Below are 23,147 nucleotides of genomic sequence, written 5' to 3'. Positions count from 1 at the left end.
GACTCTTCTAAAACAACTATGATGTTTGCAATGTGTTTCCCAGTGACAAAGCATCAGATTCTGCTGTTGCTGTTCAACCCTACTGTTAATATGGGACTACTGAGACTGACTATAACTCATTAGATCAGTGCTAAATGAATGAAAAGAAATGAAACAAGGAGATATACTGAGTCGTTTGAGTAGGAGAAGTTCATATTTTTTACTCAATTTTTTAGTGCAGGACTCAATGCTATCTCTCTGTGAGCTGATTTAGTATTACAGTTTTCCATCCAGACATGAATTCTGTATGAAAGCTTAATACATGCAAGTGGGGTTGTAAAGCAATGCACACGTTGTTTTACCATGCTGAAAATGTGGAAAGAGTTCTTGTATCTGCGTGCTTTAATATCATAAATGTTATACTTTGGAAGTCACTGAAGACAATTGCGTCCAAGTTGGTGGGAAATTGAGTCTGAAGTTGGAGCTCAGTGTGGGGCTGCCTCTTTCCTCCAGAGCTGTTCACTGAGTGCTACAGCAATGATGAAGATCTAGCTGAGCAGCTGCTGACCTATTCCTGTGAAGCCTGGGGAGGAAGCAATTGTCTGGAACTGGCAGTGGAAGCTAAAGACCAGCAGTTCATTGCACAGCCAGGGGTGCAGGTCAGTGAAAAGAAGGTGCACAGATTACTGTAACTCTTGTGATATGGGTAGCTTAAAAAATAAGTGAATATTCTTGCTGTGAAAGTGCTACATCCACGTGAACAGTCTGTGAAAGGCCAATGCTCACACACTATTCTTGTGGAAGTGAGAGCCTCAGGGCAAGGTTTCCCAGCCCCCTGAACACCGAGCTTTGCACGGCGGCAGCATAGCCATGTCCTGCAGCATGCTCACAGGATCAGTGTCTGCAGTGCCGTGAAATGCATCCCAGAGAGCACTGACTGTGGGGGACAGGGTGTGTGGCTCCTCTTCTGGAAATAGGAGGTGGCTGATTTGCCCACAAATGCTAAGTCAGGAGGGGAAGACTTGATTTAGAGCTGTAAATCATAATGAGCTAGATGATAAAGACTGCCTGAAGTGACTTCTCCCTTGGCACAACTCCCATGTATGCACAGTATGGATGTACTGCCCAGTGTAAAGTGCCTTATAAATCAGGTCAAGTCCTGCTCAGCCTCACTTTGAACTCCTTGTCATCTGGATTGGAGGATGGCTAGACTAAGGAACGAGCACACTGTTACTGATGCAGAAAGCTTTCTGTATTGTTGAAAGAGGAATCCCAGTTAATTTGATTGAAATCTCAAAGTTTTTTTTTCCAAATCAAATGTTCTCTAATAGCATTCCTAGGTTATTTTGTTGCTGCTAGAACAAATGAGGATATGTTCTTCTTCCCTGCAGAATTTCCTTTCCAAGCAGTGGTATGGAGAGATTTCAAGAGATACTAAGAATTGGAAGATTATACTGTGTCTGTTCTTTTTCCCTTTAATAGGCTGTGGTTTCATCTCATTCAGGTAATCAGCTGGCAGAAGTATTAAAAAGTCATTAGCAGAAGTATAGCAAGTCAGTTAATCATAGAATCATAGGGCAATTCAGGCTGGAAGGGACCTCTGGAGATCATCCAGTCCAACCCCCTGCTCTCAAAGCAGAGTCAGCTAGAGCAGATTGCCCAGGACTGTCCAGTGCGGTTTTGAGTATCTCCAAGGATGGAGGCTCCACAGCCACTCTGGGAACCTGTTCCAGTGTTCAATCACTCTCAAATAAAGATATTTAATGGCTGAATGAGCTTTTGACAGATCCCGTCCTCACTCTGATCTGGAGTTAAGATGTGCCAATTTACTTGTGTGCCTGAAGTCAGTGGATGCAGAAGGGCATTACCTTTAAAGTAATGTCCTGTGCTAGACTTTGCACCTTTCTAATTTTCATTTTGACAGATAGCACAAATGTTTCCAGGCATAAAAGCTATGCTTTGAGACCTTTTCCCTCTCTTAATTCCTTAGGAAAAAGCCTGTGGAGAAGAGTAAGAAACTATTCCTTTATTATGTGTCTTTCTTCACCTCCCCCTTTGTGGTCTTCTCCTGGAATGTCATCTTCTACATCGCTTTCCTGTTGGTCTTCGCCTACGTGTTGCTTATGGATTTCCAGAAGGAACCTACCATCCTGGAGATGATCCTTTACGTGCTGGTCTTCATTCTGCTTTGTGATGAAGTGAGACAAGTAGGCAGCGCTTGCAAACCAAAAATGTTTAGTGCTAGATTAAAAGCCTTGTGATTTTCCCCCTCCTAGTAGCGTAAGGCAGTGAAGGCTGCTTCTAAGTTACAGGAGAACCACATCTTGGTAGATATGTTCAGGCAACTCAAGGCACAATGGATATTTTTAAATTTTTTTTCCCCTGATGTTTAATGCCTACTTATACCCCTTATACCTTATAATAGCTGCAGTGTCTATGCACCAACAGGAATGTGTATTGACTTTGAGGCTGTGTTGATAAGCTGATGCCAGTAGAGATATTTCTCAGGAACGCTTGGCTTGGATTGCCAAAGCCATTGAGAATAGGAGGTTAGATTTAACGCATTTGTCTGGATGCATACCCCTAGATCAAGTGATTCCTGCCTCTCTTCTCCATCCCACCCCTTAATGGCTGAATGAGCTTTTGACAGATCCCGTCCTCACTCTGATCTGGAGTTAAGATGTGCCAATTTACTTGTGTGCCTGAAGTCAGTGGATGCAGAAGGGCATTACCTTTAAAGTAATGTCCTGTGCTAGACTTTGCACCTTTCTAATTTTCATTTTGACAGATAGCACAAATGTTTCCAGGCATAAAAGCTATGCTTTGAGACCTTTTCCCTCTCTTAATTCCTTAGGAAAAAGCCTGTGGAGAAGAGTAAGAAACTATTCCTTTATTATGTGTCTTTCTTCACCTCCCCCTTTGTGGTCTTCTCCTGGAATGTCATCTTCTACATCGCTTTCCTGTTGGTCTTCGCCTACGTGTTGCTTATGGATTTCCAGAAGGAACCTACCATCCTGGAGATGATCCTTTACGTGCTGGTCTTCATTCTGCTTTGTGATGAAGTGAGACAAGTAGGCAGCGCTTGCAAACCAAAAATGTTTAGTGCTAGATTAAAAGCCTTGTGATTTTCCCCCTCCTAGTAGCGTAAGGCAGTGAAGGCTGCTTCTAAGTTACAGGAGAACCACATCTTGGTAGATATGTTCAGGCAACTCAAGGCACAATGGATATTTTTAAATTTTTTTTCCCCTGATGTTTAATGCCTACTTATACCCCTTATACCTTATAATAGCTGCAGTGTCTATGCACCAACAGGAATGTGTATTGACTTTGAGGCTGTGTTGATAAGCTGATGCCAGTAGAGATATTTCTCAGGAACGCTTGGCTTGGATTGCCAAAGCCATTGAGAATAGGAGGTTAGATTTAACGCATTTGTCTGGATGCATACCCCTAGATCAAGTGATTCCTGCCTCTCTTCTCCACATCCCACCCCCTTTTTTTTTTTTTTTGACCAATGAGCAACATATCATTACGCATATCTGTTTATCTTTTAATCATAAATACAGTTTTTGCTAGTTTCACATAGTCCCAAGGACCAGCTTTGGACTGCCTGTATTGCTTGTGCTGGCGTGGTGTGGGAACAGCGTGCGGGACTGCCTTTATAGCCAGCTGCATAGTTGATATTCTTCTCACTTCGTATGTAAGGAGACATATGCAATATGTTGGTTTTCAGGCAAGCTGGTCTCTACCAGTCAGTGTTCAGAATAGTGGAAAGATGCTGGGGAAATCGGAAGAGAAATGGGTGTGTGGTTTCAGTGCAGTGCTGCTTTCTGATTGTCCTGTAAGGCATTAGTCTCCACATGAGTGTTTGTGGGTGATCTGCTGGATCAGGCCACCCTGCAATAACATTTCTTACATGAGCTCAAATGACATTGCTGAGTGTTGATGTTACTGTGCTTAACTTGCTGTGTGGTCTTTTTCCTTTCTAATAGTCAAGGTGGTACCCTCTTTAAGGCAACTTTACTTGCTAAGGAAAATGGGGGAAAAGTAAAAGACTCTGTTGCAATGAAAACACTAATGGAGTGTTTGTTTCTGCTGATTTAGGTTCTGGTGTCTCTGGACCTGTCCTTGCACTTCCCGTGCGTACCCAGCAAAAGTCCTGGGGAAAGCCTTAGGGATATAAACCTTTTTTTCCTACCAATGTCACTATTTCTCACTACCCTGAGCAGGTAGAACAGCTTCAGATCCCAGTAATCCCTTTAATAGCTGGTGGCCAGACTGTACCAATTTGATTGTGGGAGTGGAGGCAGCTAAAATAGAGACTTTATTGAAGATTTAAAGTTATCTTAAGCCAGTGTCCTGGCTTCAAACCTATTTCGCTAAGGAACAGAACGCAGAGCAGTGTCCCAATCCTCTAAGCTTCTCAGGAAACTTTCTCTCTGGCTTCCTCTGAGATAGACTGTGTATGCATTGGTCGAACTCTGCAGTCAAAATAGTATCTGTGTCCTTAATATTTAAAAAAAAAAAAAAAAGGGATGTCTCAGATTTTGTTTTCACATCGAAGGAAAAGTAAGAGTAATGTTGCCTGGGGTCCCACTGTAGTTGCTGCAGTCAGATAACTAGTTTTGGGGAGAAATCAGCCCTGTGATTAGAGAGTGGTGTGTCTGTGGAAGTGACAGCTACTAGACATTGTTCCAAATTTAAAGCAGATTATTTCACCGTTCAGGAGAACTGAACTGCATCTGAACCATAAGCCACTGGCTCAGCACTGTTTTCACTTCTGATGGTCCTAGAGATTTTTAACTAGCTGGAGCTACTTTCTCATATCCTGTTTAGAGCTGTCATGGCAATAGTGAAATCGGAGATGCCTTTTTCCTGCTATCTTCTTAGCCACATGGATGTAGCCTCCAGCCAGGTGAGTGGGTAGCCTCGTGGGGTGTGCAGGAAAGCCCTATTTTCTCAAATGGAGAAGGAATCTGGACAGAACCTCCGTGCACGTTAACTCTTAGCAATGGGAACTGGTTGATATTTGAAGGACTGAACTGCACTGCAGTCTCGGTTGTTCTCGCTTGTTTACACGCATCTGCCTCTGTTTTCTCTCTGTTTCTGCTTTAGACCAAAAGCTGTTTCCTTTTCTCCATCCACAATTGTGCCCTTAATAGAAGAGGCATCAGGCTTAAACCTGCTGCATGTAATACAGCTGTAGTGCAGTGGTATGCTTATTGCTTTGTGAGAGGCATTTGGACCATATGCATCTAGCTGTTCACTTAAAACACCACTTCGCTGTCATGTATAGCAAGACAACTTATGTTTAATTTAGGGAGTTACTAGACAGAGACAACCCAATGTCATGGGTGTCAGACATGCTGTCCCCACTCAGTGCTCAACCTTTGGTACCTTAAGTTGTAAGAAAGGTGTGTGTGGGTCCCAAGGTGCTGAAATTGTGTCTGGTAATATCTTGAGCCTGACACCTTGGTTGCCACAACTGTCCATCTTTAGCAATGCATGCCATCATGTGAAGAAAATACAATTGTGCAACTGCAATAGCAAAGTGGGGCTCTCTACTCATAGCTTCTTCTGCATTTAGAAGAAAACTCCCCTTGATCTCTGTTTCCCATAAAAGTACTGAGAGCAGAATTGCCTTCCTTGGATATGCCAGTTATGGAGAGATTCAGTGACCAGTACTCTACTAAGATTTGATTATTTCAATGAAAATTAAAAAGAATTATGATCAGGGACTCAGTCTATTTCTTCAGGCCTGGCGGAGGTTTCTGCTGATTAAGCTACTTGTCCTAATGAGTCATCTCTGAATTGGATCCGAAGTTGGTTCTTACACAACTTTGGATCCAGGGTGCGGTACCAGTCAGTCTGGGAATGGACAGAGATTCTCACTAGACTTGCAATTCAGAAATAGGGAGCCAGGTAATTAAAAGAATAAATTAAGTCTGCATCTTTGATCAAAAGCACGTGCATTTAGCCAGGGACAGATTACTGAATGAGCTCTGTGAAGAAAGAGAAGCTGGAATACTTCAACTGCCCCGAAACAGTGACCCTCTTGCCTCCCCCCAGTGTTTCATCTGCTCTTAGTGGGTCACACCAAGGCTCCTTTGACCCATTTGGCAGCAGTTCTGCTGGAGCATACCAGGATCTACCTTGAGGTCTCCTGGCAGCATGTGTATACACATGTGAGCATTAAGTACATCAGTCTTGGCTCTTGTCAGGACTGTTCCTTCCTCTCCCCATGCACAAGCACCCGTGCGGTTGGGTTATGTCCTTTGAGCACAGTAACCTGCACCGTGGTGCAATGTTTGTGTCACCAATGTGCTTAACTGGTCCCAGTGCAAGAGCATCAGCCTAGGACATCTGGATGGGAGGAGAAAATATGTTAAGGAGCTCGAAACATAGAAAATCTTGACACATAGTCCTATTAGAAGTTAACGGTAAAAACATGTTGCCAGTAATTTCTGGCATTGCTGGATATATTAAAAACCACCTCTTTTTGGGGAAGTTAAAAGCAATCTGAACTCTGGTGTACCTATTATGTGTGACAAAAAATTAATTGGGCAAGGAAACAATCCTTACTATTGCAGTGGGTGGAATACTTACCCATGAGGACATCCAGTGGGGAGAGATGAGGGGAGGGTGCATGAGCTCCCCGTGTCACTGGCCAGTGCTGTGTGGTGGTTACTTTCTGCTCTTTTTCCTTTCCAGTGGTACATGAATGGCAGTAAGTATTTCTCAGATCTGTGGAATGTTATGGATACACTAGCAATCTTCTACTTCATAGCAGGGATTGTGTTCAGGTGAGCAGTATCTTTTCTTGTGGCCATGTTACGGCTTTGCTTCCTTTCTGGGTTTTGACTACAACCTGTAATGAGATTTTGGGAAATGATGTGTTTGTGAAACTCCCTGTTCTTTATGAAGGCCCCAAATATTGCCAAGTCTTGACTATAAATCTGTAAAAGCAAATAAAGAAATAAAATAAAGTGATTAGGGAACATCTGCATGCAATATTTTCTCTTTTTTGTTTAATGGAAGTTGAGTCTATCCCTGGAGTTAAAGGTTAGGTTTGAATGAGCATGTTTAGAAGATGATGTTTGAAATGGGCTTAGGTTTCATGACAATGCCTTCAAGACTGGCTATATAGAGCATATCGGACAAAGTTGCAGGGTAAGATGGCTAATATCTCAGAGAGGCAGAAGTTCTTTGGGATTTTCCCTGGCTCCTATTATTGACTATTTAGTATGGTAATCTGGAGTCTTTGAGCTTTAGTGTGTTGTATTTAAGGGGACTGTAACTGTACCTACAATAGTCTAACAGAATGTCATTAGCTCACATAAGCTGTTTTACATGAATGGGTGAGTTAACAATCATGACAAAGAAATGATGGAAACACATTTTGCAGTGTAGTTGTTCAGTCAGCTGTAACTTAGTCTTGTTGCCTTAGTGCAGCAGAGTGGTCATTGCCCTGTGATGTTTTTGGAGGGCTGTTGGAGTAGCTAAAGGTACAAGATTTCTTTGCTGTTAATAGTTTTAGAGGGGAAGAGGAGACACAGCGATGATGTAGCTAAGATAGGAAGTGTGTAAACAAGACATGCACCAACCAGTTCTACCACCTGTCATCAGGTGGGAGTGGGTGGGAGAGGGCATGGGGCCCTGGACAGCTGTGCTCTGTTTTCCAGTTACTCATTTTCCACTCACCATTTCAGTGTTTCAGTGTGTTTTTACCTGACTTCTGCATGCTTCACCCAACACTTCTCTTCATTTTCTTTTACTGTCTCCATCAGGCTTCACTCATCTGATGAAAGCTCTTGGTATTCTGGGAGAGTCATTTTCTGTTTGGACTACATAGTTTTTACCCTGAGGCTGATCCATATTTTCACAGTTAGCAGGAATCTAGGACCCAAAATTATTATGCTGCAGAGGATGGTAAGATTCTGGCAGCTATTCAAGAGAGTCTAAATAAATGATGTGATGCCTTGTTTTTCCTCAAGAGTGAAAATCACCACTGTTCTGATGATGGCAGCAAGTTCTCTCCTTCTCTTAAATCTGCTAAACAGGATTAATTAAGATTTAAATAGGACCTAATTAAGAACAGGGCCTTTTTCTCTCCCTCTGCACAGGGAGAGAATAAAGATCAGGCTGAAGAACAGAAGAGGAAATTTGTTTCCTGGTAACTTTTGTCTTACATGTCTCAAGTGTTTCAGTGGTATATTTCATCACTCTTGTTGCTCATGCGAGCATTCCCCAAACAAGACAATGACGGTAAATGGTATAGGAGGAGGATTTCTGTCTTCCCGTGCATCCATTGCACAAGGAACTGGGGAAGCGTGTGGTGAGGAGCCTCTCATGGAGTGGCCGGGCTGATTCTGTCCTTTGTAGCTGGAGGGGATGTTTGCTAGCAGACTGGGAAAGGTAATAGGAAGAGAGTGGAATTCCATATAATACAGCTATGGCTTGCTGTAGGTGTGGGAATGAGGAGCACTAGAGAACTGGAGTATGTCTGCTTGAATCTGTGCATGTCACCTGGAGCTGATCTTCCCTCCAGTGATACCTCTGCATGCACACACACATATACTCCAAAGAAAAGAGATTTGAAGTGCACTCAACACAGGGAATGTTTGAGGAATGGCACTCAAAGGGCACGTGAAATGAGCATTGCTAGATGTCCTTAGGAGAGGTTTTCCCTGTCTTTCTGCGTTTCTGCAGTGGTTGGGTTGTCTTGTGCCATAGCAAAGGATTGGCATATATGGAATTTAAAAACCAGCTGTGTGGTGACAATGGGAGTAACAGCATGGTCTGCAGCTTACCCAGAAAGCCTTTATTTTGCCTTGTACCACTGCTGCAAAGCTGAAGTTTAGAGATTACCTGGTCCTAGAATGCCTTATGATATGCGAGCAACAACACAGGATTGTTTCCTGTACGTCTTTGTCTTGTTTGGCCTTCTTCAAAAGGGACGAGTTTTTGAGTAAGTCTAATAATAAAGATGCTTGGGGCTAGTGGAAGGGCAGATCTCAGTGGAGGTGGGTCTGCAACAAATGGGAAAGCTCACCTGGGATATTACCAGTCTTCAGTTATCTGTATATTGTTAAGAGCCAGAAATTCATGAAACTGTTAGCCAGAGTGTCTGGACTATAATCACTGGTTTGAAGCCATCCAGAGTGGCATTTTCAGAAGTGGTGGCTGCTTTCACCTGACACTCGCCTGCAGGGTCTGCAGCTACAGTTGTTGCATAAATAGTCTTTATATGTGGATCTGGCTTTGTGGGTGGAGCCTGTCTGATGCCAGGGGGATATCCTATATTCTGAAATGCGCCTTAGTTTTATGGTTGCATAAACATTTTTGAAGTTCCCTATGTAGGAATGTCGATTATTTGTGTGTGTGTGTTGGTGACTGTAAATTTATGGAGCAGTGATCTGAAAACTTGCATTAAACTGATACTAACTTGTGTAGGCTTTTCTGATATTTGTTCTCCACCCTAATACCAAATCAGGGAGGAAAAAAAGCCAGGTGTGGCTTGCAACAGGCATGCAGTGGGGCTCTGATGTGTTTTCATGTTGTCCTTTTTCAGATGATAGATGTCTTCTTCTTCCTCTTCCTCTTTGCTGTGTGGATGGTGGCCTTTGGTGTGGCCAGGCAAGGCATCCTGAGGAAGAATGAGCACCGCTGGGAGTGGATATTTAGATCTGTCATCTACGAGCCATACCTGGCTATGTTTGGCCAGTACCCTGATGATGTTGACGGTAGCTATCTTCTGTGGGAATGTCTCCTGGGTGGGTGGAAGGCTCTGTCCTTTCAGTGGTTGTCCAGTCCTGTATTGACCCCTTTCCTCCAAGCAGCAACAAGACAAGGTTTTATGTCTGATGGGGAGGTGGGGAAGGAGGAGGCCACATGTATTGTGATCAGTGGCAGTACCTGGGGCTGGACCCAACAGAAAGAGAGGGAGAAGGCTCACTGTTTCCTCTCCACTTTTGCACTCCGAGGTACCACCTACAACTTTGACCGCTGCACCTTTTCTGGGAATGAATCCAAGCCCTTGTGCGTGGAGCTGGATGCCAACAACCAACCCCGCTTCCCGGAGTGGATTACCATTCCCCTTGTCTGCATTTACATGCTCTCAACTAACATCCTCCTTGTGAACCTGCTTGTGGCCATGTTCGGGTATGTAATGTAAGGGAGTGATCACTTGCTTGTGGTCTCTGTATCAATATCCCTCTGAGAAAGGGAATGAAGTCCTGGCAAACAGCAGGAAGCCAGGCCTTGGACTCTGCCTGTGTCTTTTGCAGAGGAATTGCTGGGAATAGTCTGGACAGGGTTCCCAGCTTGAAAGAGACCTCTCAAGTGAAGGGTGGTGTGGGAAGGTGAACAAAGGCAAGGTTATTCAGCATTTCTCACAGCAGTCTGATCAAAACTGGTACAATGTCCTGGGGATGGATTGCTGCCTGTCCTTTTACTACTTCTCTAAGCGTCCTTTGCACAGTGGGCTTAGTACAAACCCCAGTGGTTCACACAGGGGGTGATAGCTGGGTCAGTGCTTTACCAAGTATGAGTTGCTGCACAACTGACCTTGCTGGACTGAATAAATGAGGAGTTATCGCAGTCTTTTTATGACACTATGGTTTTATTAACCAGAACTGCTGTGTGGTGATGATGGGTGTGTTACTGCTCTGGTGGACCTGCTATTTATTGTTCTGACTTATACCACAGGCAATGGGCCGCATCTCCTTGGGACATACAAAAGGACTTTGTCTTGAAAAATGCCATCACCTCTGTTTTTATACGGTAAATTATCTGTCTGTGGGTCTACCAGTCAGGAGGCCTATTCTGGCATCTTGTGAGGTGTTACACCATGCAGATGGATCAGATATCTGAAATGTGGTGCTGGTAACTGCTGACCTTATCACATAGCCAGCACTGAATTGCCAAATAAAAATGGTGGCTGTTGTGCACATTATCAAATATATATTGACTGCATTGGGACCAGCAAGAGCAGGGAAATTCCTCAGCTTCTTCCAGAAATCTTTGTTGTTTACACTGCCAGCTCTGACACAGAGTTGAGTCAATAATGGGAAGTCCTTCATATCAGACTTCAGGAGTGTGTTGCCCTCCTGTCTCACTTCCGACTTGTGAATGCAGTTGGATCGGTGCTGTGGCTCTGTTCTTCCCAGCCCTGCTTTTCTGCTTTACACTCCCTTGCAGCATGACAAAAATACTTACAACCCCTGGGCATTATTCTTGAGGTCCGCTATGTTTATTTTTGTGTGTTTTGATGGTACTTTGGCAGTGACAGACTGGGCAGAAATTTGCTTTGGCAACAAGAGTGTTTACAGGAACTGCTAAGGACTCTTGGTTTGCCTCAAGAGGATCTCCCATCTGAATGCCAGTGCCACTTTTTCCTGGCCTGAGATAAGATGTATTAGTGTGATGAGTTGAGAACCCCTCAGCTTTGGGATCTGCTCTCCCCTCTGCTCTGAACCTTTCTTCTGATGCTGATTTGGGCTCCAAAGACAGAAATGTGACTTTTGGCAAGCCAGCTAGATATGGTGCAGCATATCTATTTATTGTACATGTGTTTTCCTAACCTGCACAGGACCTGGGGACAGAAGACGGTGCTTATACTCCCTAGAAAGAGTGAAAGCAATTCACATTAATAAAGGAAAGTATAGCAGTAAGCCAGCTCTACCCTAGAAGCCTTTGATATTTGTTACAACGCTTACTTTAACAGCACCTAACGGTAAAAGTTCTGGTTTGTACAGTCATGCCAGTAAAAACCTAGTTTTTGCCAGTTCAGCTTATTTTGTGGAAGGACGCAGCATGAATTGTCTAATGACATTCTCAGAGCTTTGCATAGTTAATTTTAACAATAGACTGAATGATTTGATCAAGCAGGAGTGCTGTGTTGTACTGAACTCAGGAAGCCTGGTGGGCAAACAGCAATCCCAATGTTTTTTTCTTCATGCAGTTAGAAACATGTGAATCTGTGATGGCTCTTCTTAAGACCAGTGTGTACATAGTATTTGTCAATCTTTAATAATGCCGATGTCTATTAGACATATAGTGTGTCTATGTTGTAATTACAAATATATATTAATTTTAACAACAGAGAATCCAACTTTTTCTTTGCGTCCAGCATGCACTAGCTGAAAAGGATGAATATTACATTTTAGATACTTCTGAAATACAGGATTGTATTTATCTTCTAAAACAATAGATAATTTTCACCACCTGAAGTTTTTAGCTTATCTCGTGTAAGGGTCCGTTAGGATCTCAACACAGACATTTTGGAAACATCCATCTGCCATTTAATGTCAGCAAAGAAAGGTCAGGCAGTCTGTGAGCTGTTTGCTCTTGTGGTTGTTGCTTTGCTGGGTTTGTACAGTGCTTAGTACAGTAGGTTTGATCCATGCCTGGTGCATTCTTAATGCCTCTACTAAAAATCTCAGGAGCTTTTCATTTTCTGTAAATGTTCTATTTTTAGGGTTTTGTTTTGCTTAGAAAGAAGTTAACTGATGAATTAATGAGACACAGTATCTTGCAAAGAAGCATCCTGTTCTCATGTGTCTAGGCTGGAAGAAAATTGCCTAGAGCTAAGGTAGTGAAAGTATGTGGAGTATTTTCTCCCTGTTCCTATTTTTTCCAGTTTATTTGTAACTTCAGGGTTTTTTTTCCTGCTGTTTTAGTTCTTTCTGTTTTCAGATTTCTCTCTAAAAAGGAGGACAAACTCACTAACCTCCTAATCAGTTAAAATTACCAGCTGCAGGATGACTTTACAAAAACATGTCCTGGTATAATAAAGAGAAACACTGTGTTACTTGGCTCTGAGATGGAGTTCTTTGGTGAGTAACTAACGCTGTATGTATTTTCTCTTTCTTTGCCTGTTAGTTACACCGTTGGATCAGTACAAGAGAACAACGACCAGGTGTGGAAGTTCCAGCGTTACTTCTTGGTCCAAGAATACTGCAGTCGCTTGACTATCCCCTTCCCTTTCGTCATCTTTGCCTACATATTCATGGTGATGAGGAAATGTTTCAAATGCTGCTGTAAGAAAGAAAGTAAAGAGCCATCTATGTGTTGTGAGTAGGATTATTCCTTACTGCCTAGAAGTCAGCTCTGTGGCAGATGCATTGCAACACTTCCATGGCATGGTGTGCTTAAACCAGGCAGTTAGTGTTTTGGGAAATTTTCAAGGGCAGTGTAGACCTTGGAGGAGGTGGTTGTACCGTAAATAAGGAGCAGCTCATTCATGTTCTCCATCAAATGCAAAACCACTGTGTTGCTGGAAATCTCTTCGATAAGATTCAAATCAAAGCCCCTGGCTGCTTCTCAGCCATAATCTTCCTTCAGTACTCAAGGTGCATGCTCTCTGGGATATGGAGAATTATATTCCTAACTCCTTATGCTAAAACTCCAACTGAGCATTGTTGTGACCCCCACCCTCCAATAGCTTTGGTTTTGTTTTGGTTAGAGAGCTTTTGTGTTCTACCATGAGACCTGCTCCGCTTGAGTACTGTGCAGAGTTATCCAGTGCTTTCTTGTCCAAGACATTTCGAGGCAGAATTACCTTATGTTTGTAAATCAATTAAGTCTTCAAATTAATCCTATCGGTTCAGGGCTGCCTATGCTGCTTCCTAGCTTTGAAAGGTTTTTTTTGTATTAGAGCACTGAATAAATTCATCTGCAGCCTGCAGCAGCTGACAGTCATCTTCATGGTCTGCATGAAAAATGTAAACCATCCCATTTGCCATTAGCTTCTGATAGTGCATCCCTCCTGCACTGCTCCCAAGTGGCAGAGATCCCTGATCTTGCATGCTCTGAATGTTTAGGTAAACTGTACAAGAGGTGGTCTTAGTCTCTGCTTGCCACTCTACCTTCTGGAATTGCATTTCTTTTTGTCCTTCCATTACAGTCTCCCAGCTAATACAGCTCGTAGCTGCTAGGGCAGCCTAGTAGAGCACAATTGTCTTCAGAGGCTCTTCTGCCTGCTGGTGAGTGACTGAAAGAGAATGCAGTCTCCTGGCCCTCTGGGCATGGCCAAATGGGCAACCTGCCTCAAAAACGCAGGAGTGGCTGAGCCAGTCCTCTAGCTATTTCCCCCTTATTTACTCTGTCAGAGGGCACAGATATGAATTGTGTTAACAAGCTTCTTTCTCCCAAAGAAGTGGAGTGTTTTCTCTTTTTTTTAAGTGCCATTCAGAAGCAGATGAGAGAGGATAAATTGAGTTAATTGACAGACTTATTCCCATCCATCAGCAACCTGACTGTTGCCCTGCAGCACAGGCTGGATTTGTTATTAGTTTAGGAGAAAGATGCCTGCTTTGGGGTGTAAAATTCCTTAGCACTGACTAAATCATTTTGGCTGTCCAAATCACTCATTGGTTGCCTTGCTGGGGAGGTTGTTTAACTGCAGATATTTCTGCCCAAGTGATGCACAGTTGATGTTGCAGTTCTAAAAGCAAATGAAAGAATTAATTAGAGCCAAAATATCAGTGGTTGAGCTGGTGACAGGAACTGAGAACTGCACGGAGAAAACACACTAATGTATTGACTACTGCAAAATCCTGGCTTCCCCACTTAACTCTTATGGAAATGGTTGGGATTCGGGTGCTTAAATGCCTGTTGGTATCTGGGAGAACAACTGAGGCTGTGTGAGGTCAGAGGAGCACTGAATGGAGGAAATAGGACTTCACTCATTTGCCAGCTATGGGCTTCTTTTGTCTTGGCTAACTTTTTTTTTTGTTAAAACGCATGTGGTTTGTGCTGTCCTGTTGGAACAGGATAAAATGCAGACGTATTATCCTGGAGGACTTTGATGCCTTAAAGTGGTTTACTCTGTGTCACTCTTTAATTTACAGCATCAACAGGAGATGCTTTTTAGAGAAGACTGCTTCATCATTTTGGAATGTTTTTGTTCAATGATAAGTCATATAACATGGTTCTTAACACGTGTTACTCTTAATGATCCAATATGGCATAATGTAGAAACAAATGGAAAGCTTAAACTCAGATAGGAAATTTCTGGAATGTCCTATGCCTGTTGAAGCAGCTGCCACTTCACAAAGCACTCGCGTTAACCAAGACTCAAAAAATTCCAGAAAGGCTTTTGGAGCTTGTTGGTTCTTTTTGTTCATATTTTCTTTTTTTAACCAACTCTGGTTGCCACGGGGATGCAGTAAAATCCATGAATGTTTATCAGAGCTGTGTCATGGGTGGGAAGTGGGGCTGCGAACGCTCTGGATGCAGAGAAGGGGGAATCATTAGCCTCTGAATGCAAGCACTAACCCAGCCTTTTTGCATCTTAGCATTGGAAAGACAAATTAACTGAATCTAGTGTTGTTGTTTTTCTTCACATACGTTTTCCAGGCTCAAAAAATGAGGATGATGAAATTCTGGCATGGGAAGCTGTCATGAAGGAAAATTACCTTGTCAAAACCAATACCAAAGCAAATGATCCATCAGAAGAGTATGTCTGCCCTTCTTTGTCTTCACTCTCTTAATTTTCTGTTGAATATTTTTAGTGAAGGCAAGTTTTCTAAATGTTTACAGACTAATGAGTACATAAATAAACTCAGCATAAACGTGCCTTTTCTTTTTAAGTAAAATGATGGCTTTTTTGTCAGCTGCTGCAGATTGTCTTCAGAAATAATTGATTGGGCTGGTAAAATGCTAATGGCAATATTGCAAGGGTTATAATGGCATATTATGCACATAGTAGCTGGGCAGATGTATTAAACACACTTGTTCCAAATGTCTGTCACAGTATTTCTCAAATGATTTCACCTTTCTGTACTCGAGTCTTTCTATTTTACCACCAGAGGAGAACATGTTGTCTTCCTATAGTGTTTCGAGGTCTCACTGTGGAAAGCAGTGCCATAGCTGACTAGTTTTGCAACATTATGCAGTTAGCAGAGAATATTTAGTGTCGGACCTAGAATATCAAGCGTTCCCACGGCATCAATCTATACGGAGGTCTGTAATTAATAGCATGAGTAGGAAAGACCTCTGGAGAGGGGAAGATGCTATTTGGAATGATGGTATTTGAAGGTTGGCGACTTGAACTACTCTGCTTTGACTGCCAGATCATGACACTTTATCTTTGGGATCTGTCTCAGTATTTTCAAAGTAATAGTATAAGAGGAAAGAGAAATATAAAGAAAGCTAGAAAACAGCAAGCAACAGTAACCTGCTGTGCATGATGGCTTAATTTTGTAGCTAGCTTCCAGCAGCTTGAGTATTTCCCTAAATCAAATGTAAGGGAAGAGCTGATAAGAATGGGTAGGAAAGACCAGACTCTTCCATGCCCCTCTGCTCCTGCTGTGGACACTGCTGTCCACAAGTAAGTGTTTATGTTAAGACTACCCAGAGGCACTCAGCATTGGATAAGAAGCCAAACAAATACAAAAAAATAGCTTTTATAGTGGAAGCAAAAGAGTCTTGACAAGGAAAATGGAATAGTGCAGCACTAACAGTAATTCATATGTTAGTTAATATACTTGTAGTAAAAACAATGGCAAACCACCTGCAGCTCTGCCTTCGTAGAAGGATGAAAGACTGGTATTCCCAGGCAGGGGCATCTGCAGACATCTGTTTTGTAACTGACCTCTCTACATGCAAAGAGGGCAGTCCTCTGACAACTTCAGACTCTAATTGCCTTAGCTCCACTCTTTGGCCAAAGATGAGGACTAGATCTCTCAGCTCCAGATAGACTTCTGCAAAGCAGTTCTGCACAGTTTTGCGAAGGGGGGAGGGAGGGGTTAGCCAAGGCTTCTCTAATACCTGGCCTCACTCTTCTCCTCTGTGTCCTCTTTCTGTTTTCAGGATGGTGCATCGATTTAGACAACTGGATGCAAAGGTACTTGTGTTTCAGACTTCTCTGGGGATTGTGCCTCTGTCTGGTAAAGCAGGTAGTGGTCCACAAGGAAAATGAGCATCACCGAGAGTCATGTGCAGTCTTTGTTACTGTCACCAGGACCCCATTTTAATTGGGCTTTTTTAATGTGATCCTTTGCACCTTTGATTCCATATGTAGCTTCATATTGTGCTGGAAAATGAAGTAGAAAGATGCTTGCTTAGCATTGAAGAAGTGTTTCCCAGTATTCCCTATTGGATGGAATAGAAGTAAAAATAACTTCTATCTTATAAAACTGCAATATCCTGCTGTGTAACAGGCCCGTGGAACACCGATGGGAAGAAGGGGCCTTAAACGCTTAGAGTATGCCCTTCTCAAACACGTGTTCTGTCAAGTTTAGCCTCTAGTGTTGAAGGCATGAGGTAATTAATCCTACTTTTTTGTTTGTTTAACCTCTGCTTATAAAATGAAGTGGCAGTTCAGATATATTGTGGAAAGCCTGGTGGTGCTTCAGATGGCACAGGCAACACCTGCTAGGTAAACAAAGGATGCTCCATACATATTGCAGGGTAGGAAGACCTTTAATTACAATTAAAATGACCAATTCTCATCTGATTCACAGAAACATCCTGTATTGAAGCAATATAAGGCTACCAATCTACTAGAGACCACATCATTATCAGAATTGTCATACAAATACACTTTTTATGACTGTGATACTGAAAAGACCTTCATAATGGGTATTTTTTTGAAGGCTTGATTAAATTATGTATTTTTCCTCTGAAGTGGGGAGTTGCTTTGGTGTGAAGAACAGACTGTTTAAAAGTCCAAGGATGAAAAGGCCCACATATACTTCAAAATGCTTCTTTTGATTGCTGTCAAATAATTTAGATTACAAAAGAATAGCTTGCTTTCAGGACTGAAATGGGAATGGTGAGCAACCAAGTATGTGTCTAGTGATGCTCCTCTTAAAACTGAAAGGAAATATGATAACTTTAATTCTCTACTGAAAAGTAATACCCAAATTGTACCTCACATTCTGTGAGGGAATACCTTACAGCAAGCTGTTTTGTCTATTCATGCCTTCAGCTTTAATGACAGAAATGTACTAAGGCCAGTGCTTAGGAGTAGTGCCCTTGAGAGCAAGGCACTCCAGGGATATCTCACTGGATCTCACTTGAGATGATGTCCTAAAAACAAATCTGAGGATGTAACTGAGCCCTAGACATGAGCCTTAATCATGGGGTAAACTTTTCTTTAAATTTCAATGGCTACTGAATACAAAAAGCAGTCAGTTATTGCTTTCGAAGTAGTGGCTGGTGTCCACAGGGTAGCTGGGGAGGCAGGAGTTCAGATAAGGGGTTTTATGCCTGTTGTTGCTGATGTTGTACGGTATTTTCTAGGGTATGTATGTTCTAGGGTATTTTAAGGTACTTACTACTGCTTGCTTGTTCTGTTCTCTTCCTTTCCCTTCATCCCAAGCTGCGATCACCTGTTGGAATGAGTTAGACTGACTTTATATAAACAAAGCTTCTTTTTTTTTTTTTAAATTCTTAAGCTCTCTGATTTGAAAGGCCTGCTGAAAGAGATTTCCAGCAAAATCAAATGAATGCAGCTGAAATCCAAGAGCAGCTACCTGAGCAGGGTAAGCCTAAGACCTCTTTAAATCCATTCTCTGACTTGAATAAGTCTTCAGCATCTGTGATGTTAAATTGGTATGTCTCTGGAAGAAGAGTTAGTATTAATTATCGATGCTTGTATTGATATAGTCTAATATTGGAAAAGAAATAACAGCTAAATTCTCTTCCTCTTTTGTTTTTTTTGAAAAATACAATTTTCCATCTGGTGTTTCTAACAACTTTTGGCAGGGTTTAAAATATCTTATTTTGCTCCCTTGCCTTTGAAAAACTGTGAATAACCCAAAGTTATTTTACTTGTCTTTGTGCTGGAGATCCTCTGGAAAATCAGGAGCTGCTGTGCTGGATCCTTTACAATTGGTTCATTTTAACTCTGAAGAACATAAAAACCAAATAGAAAAGACAGAATTGTGGGTAGGAATGAGGTTTATTTTCCCATTGTCAAAAAGTGGGGCATTATGGTGGATCACTATAGCCTTCCTGTGTCCTATATGATAAACTGCAGAGTGAAGAGTTGACCCAAAGTCTCCAGAGCTGCAGTACAGTGTCTGGTCATGAGCCTTGTGTCCTTTTTCATCAAGTTCTGTGGAAGAACTGGGTTGGAGCCACAGGTACCAATGGGATGTGAAAGCCAGGCAGAATATTGATGGATGCAGAGAACTCTTGTCTTCTTTAAAGACAGCAGGTTAAGAAGTGTAGCTGTTGACAAGGATAATCTGGAATGACTTGATCAGCCTGAACATGAGAGCCTGGCTCCTTCTCCCATAGAGGGCTTTTCTGCAAGATAGCTTATACCTGTGCCAAACGTTCCCGAATCAGTTGTCTCACCATTTTTTCAGGGATAACTTCATATTCACTTGACCTGAAGTTCAGTTTAGTTATGAATGACTTGCAACCACCTAATAAAATCTACAAGGATTGCCAGTTACTGGGCATTTTCTTGGATGCAATAAACTCCAAGTCACCTAGAGAATGGGCTGTAGAATAATGGAACTCTGGGGATCATCTAGTCTGTCCCTGCTCAAACAGTGCCAGCTCAGATCAAAGGTAGCTGCAGTTTGGCTGAAAAATAGGTTGCAATTCAGTAAGAACAAATGCAAATTTTAGTTACCTGGGAATTACTGGCTACACAGGCACAAAATGGGGGGAAATCTGATGAGACAGCAGGTCTGCAGAAAAGCGTGTGAAATGGAATATTAAATGGCTAGTGTTTTGTTGTCTGTGAGATGTATGAAGTAATCCTCTTGCTGCTTATAGTGCAATGAATCCTCTGTTGGGTACAGCATCCAGTGTTAGCACTAAGCTTCAAGGAAGATGATGGAGTGGCTGGAGAGTGTTTGGAACAGTGACAAGAGGAACTGCAAGTCTTAACAACATAATCTGTAGAAATGAGTGAATGAATTATGGTTAGGTAGCCTGGGAAAGAAGATACCTGTTTATGACAGAGCTTGTGGAAATGACCTCTCATTATATATAATCAGTGCCTTGAAAAAATGGAGTCTATTTCCAGTTTATGCCTGGTAAACTATCTAGATGGCATCCCAGTTGTGATCAAACTGTTTTGCATGTGAGCTGTCCTGACTCTGAAGTTGAGCCTTGGCAGTCCACTGTACTAACGTCATGGTGTGAACAGAGAGGTTAGTGTCTCACAGGAAGCAGATGTGTGTATTATGCTATCTCATCTGAAAGGGAGTGCTTGTATCTGCGCTGACCATCTTCAATATGAGATGCTGGATTGGCCATTCCAGGTACTTTGCATGCAGGTGTTTCTTTTGTTTTCACTTCCTGACAACTAGTATCTCTGCTACTCTGCTAAGACACCATGCTCTGGATGGGTGCCGCAAAAAGCTCCTTGATCCCCAGTGTTGCACAAGACATCCAATTTTCCAAGCTGATATCACAAGGATGAAAGCAAAACATTGAGGTGGGCTAGGAGCTCTACTCTAAAATTTTTTCTTTTGCTCACGCAGGTACTGATTCATCAAGAATAATTTCTCTAAGCTGGCAGTAACCGCCAAGCAAACAGTAACTGATCCACCAGAGTGCCAATGTCTCAGCAGGAGTACTAGGATATTTTTCGGTTTTGTGGGTTTTTTTTTGATAAAACAGCCCTTTTTGCTTGTTGCAAGATGATGGTAAAATATTAAGACGACTGTCTATCTCCTGGCAGGACTCCCATGTTACCCAAACTGTCCTTTTTCCTCATCTCCCCTGATGTTCAATGGCAGCAATTAGTCCTTGTCAGCTGCTGTTAAAAAGCACTCCTAATTCCAAGCGTGCTGCTGCTGCTGCCAAAATCACTTTGCTTTTCAATTTCACTCAAAGGGGCCTGTTCATGGTTTCCTTTAGCCACTAATTGCTTGTCTTAATGAATCAATCTCCCTTCCCTTTCTTTCGTGTAGTAGCCAGATCTAGCTTGTTACTTGCATGGTCTGTCAGTCAGACCTGCTGAGGTCTGTAATGCTGGCATGCCAGAATACAGTGTATTTCAGCATCATCCCCTGGAGGAAAGACAGCCTTTGGTCCAACCGTGCACCCATATCTCAGACTCTACATGAACAGTGTGGACTTCTTCCCGCTCTACCTGGAACTGTGCAGCAGTGCAGAAGCTCAACTATTACAACCCTGCATGGGAGAGACTTAATTCATCTAGAGAGTGTTTCCAAAGGCCTCGTGTGCAATCCTGCCTGTTTCTTTAGTGATAATTTGTATACTTCGAGCACTGCAATTAATTGAATTTTTTCAAACCTCTGTTTGCAGATGTTTGCATTTTTTAAATGGAGAAGAGATTGTTGGCTAGCTTTAAATACTGTGATGCTTGCTATGGTGAGGTTGCTCTTTCTGATTTCTGTCTAAAATAGCAGCTGAATCTTGTGGCATTTTGTGTCGTATAACTGGATGCGTTACCAACTGAAGGGAAACCACTACGAATGGCATTTATTTACCTTGCAAAGCATTGTGTCCGTCTTCACCTCCAGTGTCTAGGAATGATCTCCCAAGATGTTTGATTTTGAAGGTTTAGGTATTTTCATTTTGCTGACAATGGCTATCATAGTCCATACACTTTACCATGACTTGCAGCTAGTCTGAGGGCTGTCAGGCAGAATGTATGGGTGCTTACATGGGTGCCACATGAGGTCTCCAGATGAGTGGTTAGGTAAACGGAGAGAGAATTTCTGCTGAAGCAGAACACTCCCCAGGTGAGTCACCTTGACCAGTGGAAATACAGCCATCTGCTGCCTGGCTAGAAACCAGAGCCTGTGTGCAGGCCTGCCTCTGTGCACAATAGCATTTTCCAGTCCATGTGTGCTGTGAAAACATGTTAGTCCAAGATGGTGAAGACAAGACAAGACCATTTTGTGTGTTTTGGTGTTTGCTTCAGTACAGGGATATGAAATGCTGTTGTACATGGTGAATGTTTCTACTTTAGGATGCAGCTGATTAAGGTGCGGCTAACTGACTGAGGAGGCCAGCACATGCATTGTTGTGGTTTAACCCCAGCTGGCAACTAAGCACCACACAGCTGCTCGCTCACTCCTGATGGGGGAGAGAATCGGAAAAGTAAGAAAACTCTTGGGTTGAGATAAAGACAGTTTAATAGGTAAAGCAAAAGCTGCGCACACAAGCAAAACAAAACAAGGAATTCATTCACTGCTTCCCATGGGCAGGCAGGTGTTCAGCCATCTCCAGGAAAGCAGGGCTCCAACACATGTAACCGTTACTTGGGAAGACAAACGCCATCACTCCAAACATCCCCCCCTTCCTTCCTTCTTCCCCCAACTTTATATGCTGAGCATGACGTCATATGGTGTGGAATGTCCCTTTGGTCAGTTTGGGTCAGCTGTCCTGGCTGTGCCCCCTCCCAGCTTCTTGTGCACCCCCAGGCTACTCGCTGGTGGGGTGGTGTGAGGAGCAGAAAAGGCCTTGACTCTGTGTCAGCACTGCTCAGCAGTAACTAAAACATCCCTGTATTATCAACACTGTTTCCAGCACAAATCCAAAACACCCATAATAACCACTATGAAGAAAATTAACTCTACCCCAGCCAAAACCAGCACATGCATGCATCGTTTACTGGAGCTGCTGCTCTGCTTGTCTTTGTAGCTGAAAGTGGGATAGTTTTACAGGGAAAACTGTGATGAGGCATTATCAGAAAGGTTACTGCTCTTTTCTTGCTGCTTCACATTACCTAACTTTACTGTATGCTGTGCATTACACGATCCTGGGGGATATAGCACTACCAATAGCAGCGTAACTTGTTTACTGTGGAAATATTTGTGTTTTCCTGTTAAAAAGTTTATAAAGGACTCAGGTTTTCATTGACTTCTGTGGCAGTTAGCTTGCATCATAAATTATTGAAATAAGTTTCCTTTCTAGAAATTATTTTTTCCTATGTTATTTGTATGCCTTGAATGTGAAAACTGTGCTTTTAGTTCATTCCTTTCATATATAAAACCTGCAGTGTACTTGCCATCAGCTCTAGTGATCTGTTCTCTTGTAAAATGGTGAATGTAACTTTGAACCATGTTCTGAAAACTCAAAACCCCGGAGTTTGTCCCTGCCCACTACTTCAGCCCATCGCCGCCAGCCTGCACCCCACACACGCTCCCTTCCTTCGGGCATGTGGCCCCGCGGGCTCTTCTCCAGGCTCCTCTCCCTCCCCGGGCCTTGGGGTGCCGACGGAGCCC

The 23,147-nt window shown here is 42.7% G+C and overlaps 1 protein-coding gene across 1 annotated transcript in view; it reads left to right on the top strand.

Moving 5' to 3' along the window:
• The window catches only part of TRPM8 (transient receptor potential cation channel subfamily M member 8), a 42,953-nt gene extending 24,522 nt beyond the window's left edge, over nt 1–18,431 (top strand). Inside the window, exons 14-24 of the mRNA XM_009285103.1 lie at nt 493–638; nt 1,371–1,483; nt 1,970–2,186; nt 6,688–6,779; nt 7,764–7,905; nt 9,548–9,719; nt 9,960–10,137; nt 12,859–13,049; nt 15,337–15,436; nt 16,792–16,825; nt 18,381–18,431. Coding sequence (XP_009283378.1) covers nt 493–638; nt 1,371–1,483; nt 1,970–2,186; nt 6,688–6,779; nt 7,764–7,905; nt 9,548–9,719; nt 9,960–10,137; nt 12,859–13,049; nt 15,337–15,436; nt 16,792–16,825; nt 18,381–18,431 — 1,436 coding nt within the window. The remainder of the gene's footprint in view (nt 1–492; nt 639–1,370; nt 1,484–1,969; nt 2,187–6,687; nt 6,780–7,763; nt 7,906–9,547; nt 9,720–9,959; nt 10,138–12,858; nt 13,050–15,336; nt 15,437–16,791; nt 16,826–18,380) is intronic.
• The last annotated feature ends 4,716 nt before the right edge of the window (nt 18,432–23,147 follow it).

Source organism: Aptenodytes forsteri, unplaced genomic scaffold (genome assembly GCF_000699145.1).
Source record: "Aptenodytes forsteri isolate BGI_AS27 unplaced genomic scaffold, ASM69914v1 Scaffold264, whole genome shotgun sequence".
In the NCBI taxonomy this organism is placed as follows: Eukaryota; Metazoa; Chordata; class Aves; order Sphenisciformes; family Spheniscidae; genus Aptenodytes; species Aptenodytes forsteri.
Note: the sequence above shows the minus strand (reverse complement) of the source record. Positions and strands in the feature narration are given on the sequence as shown.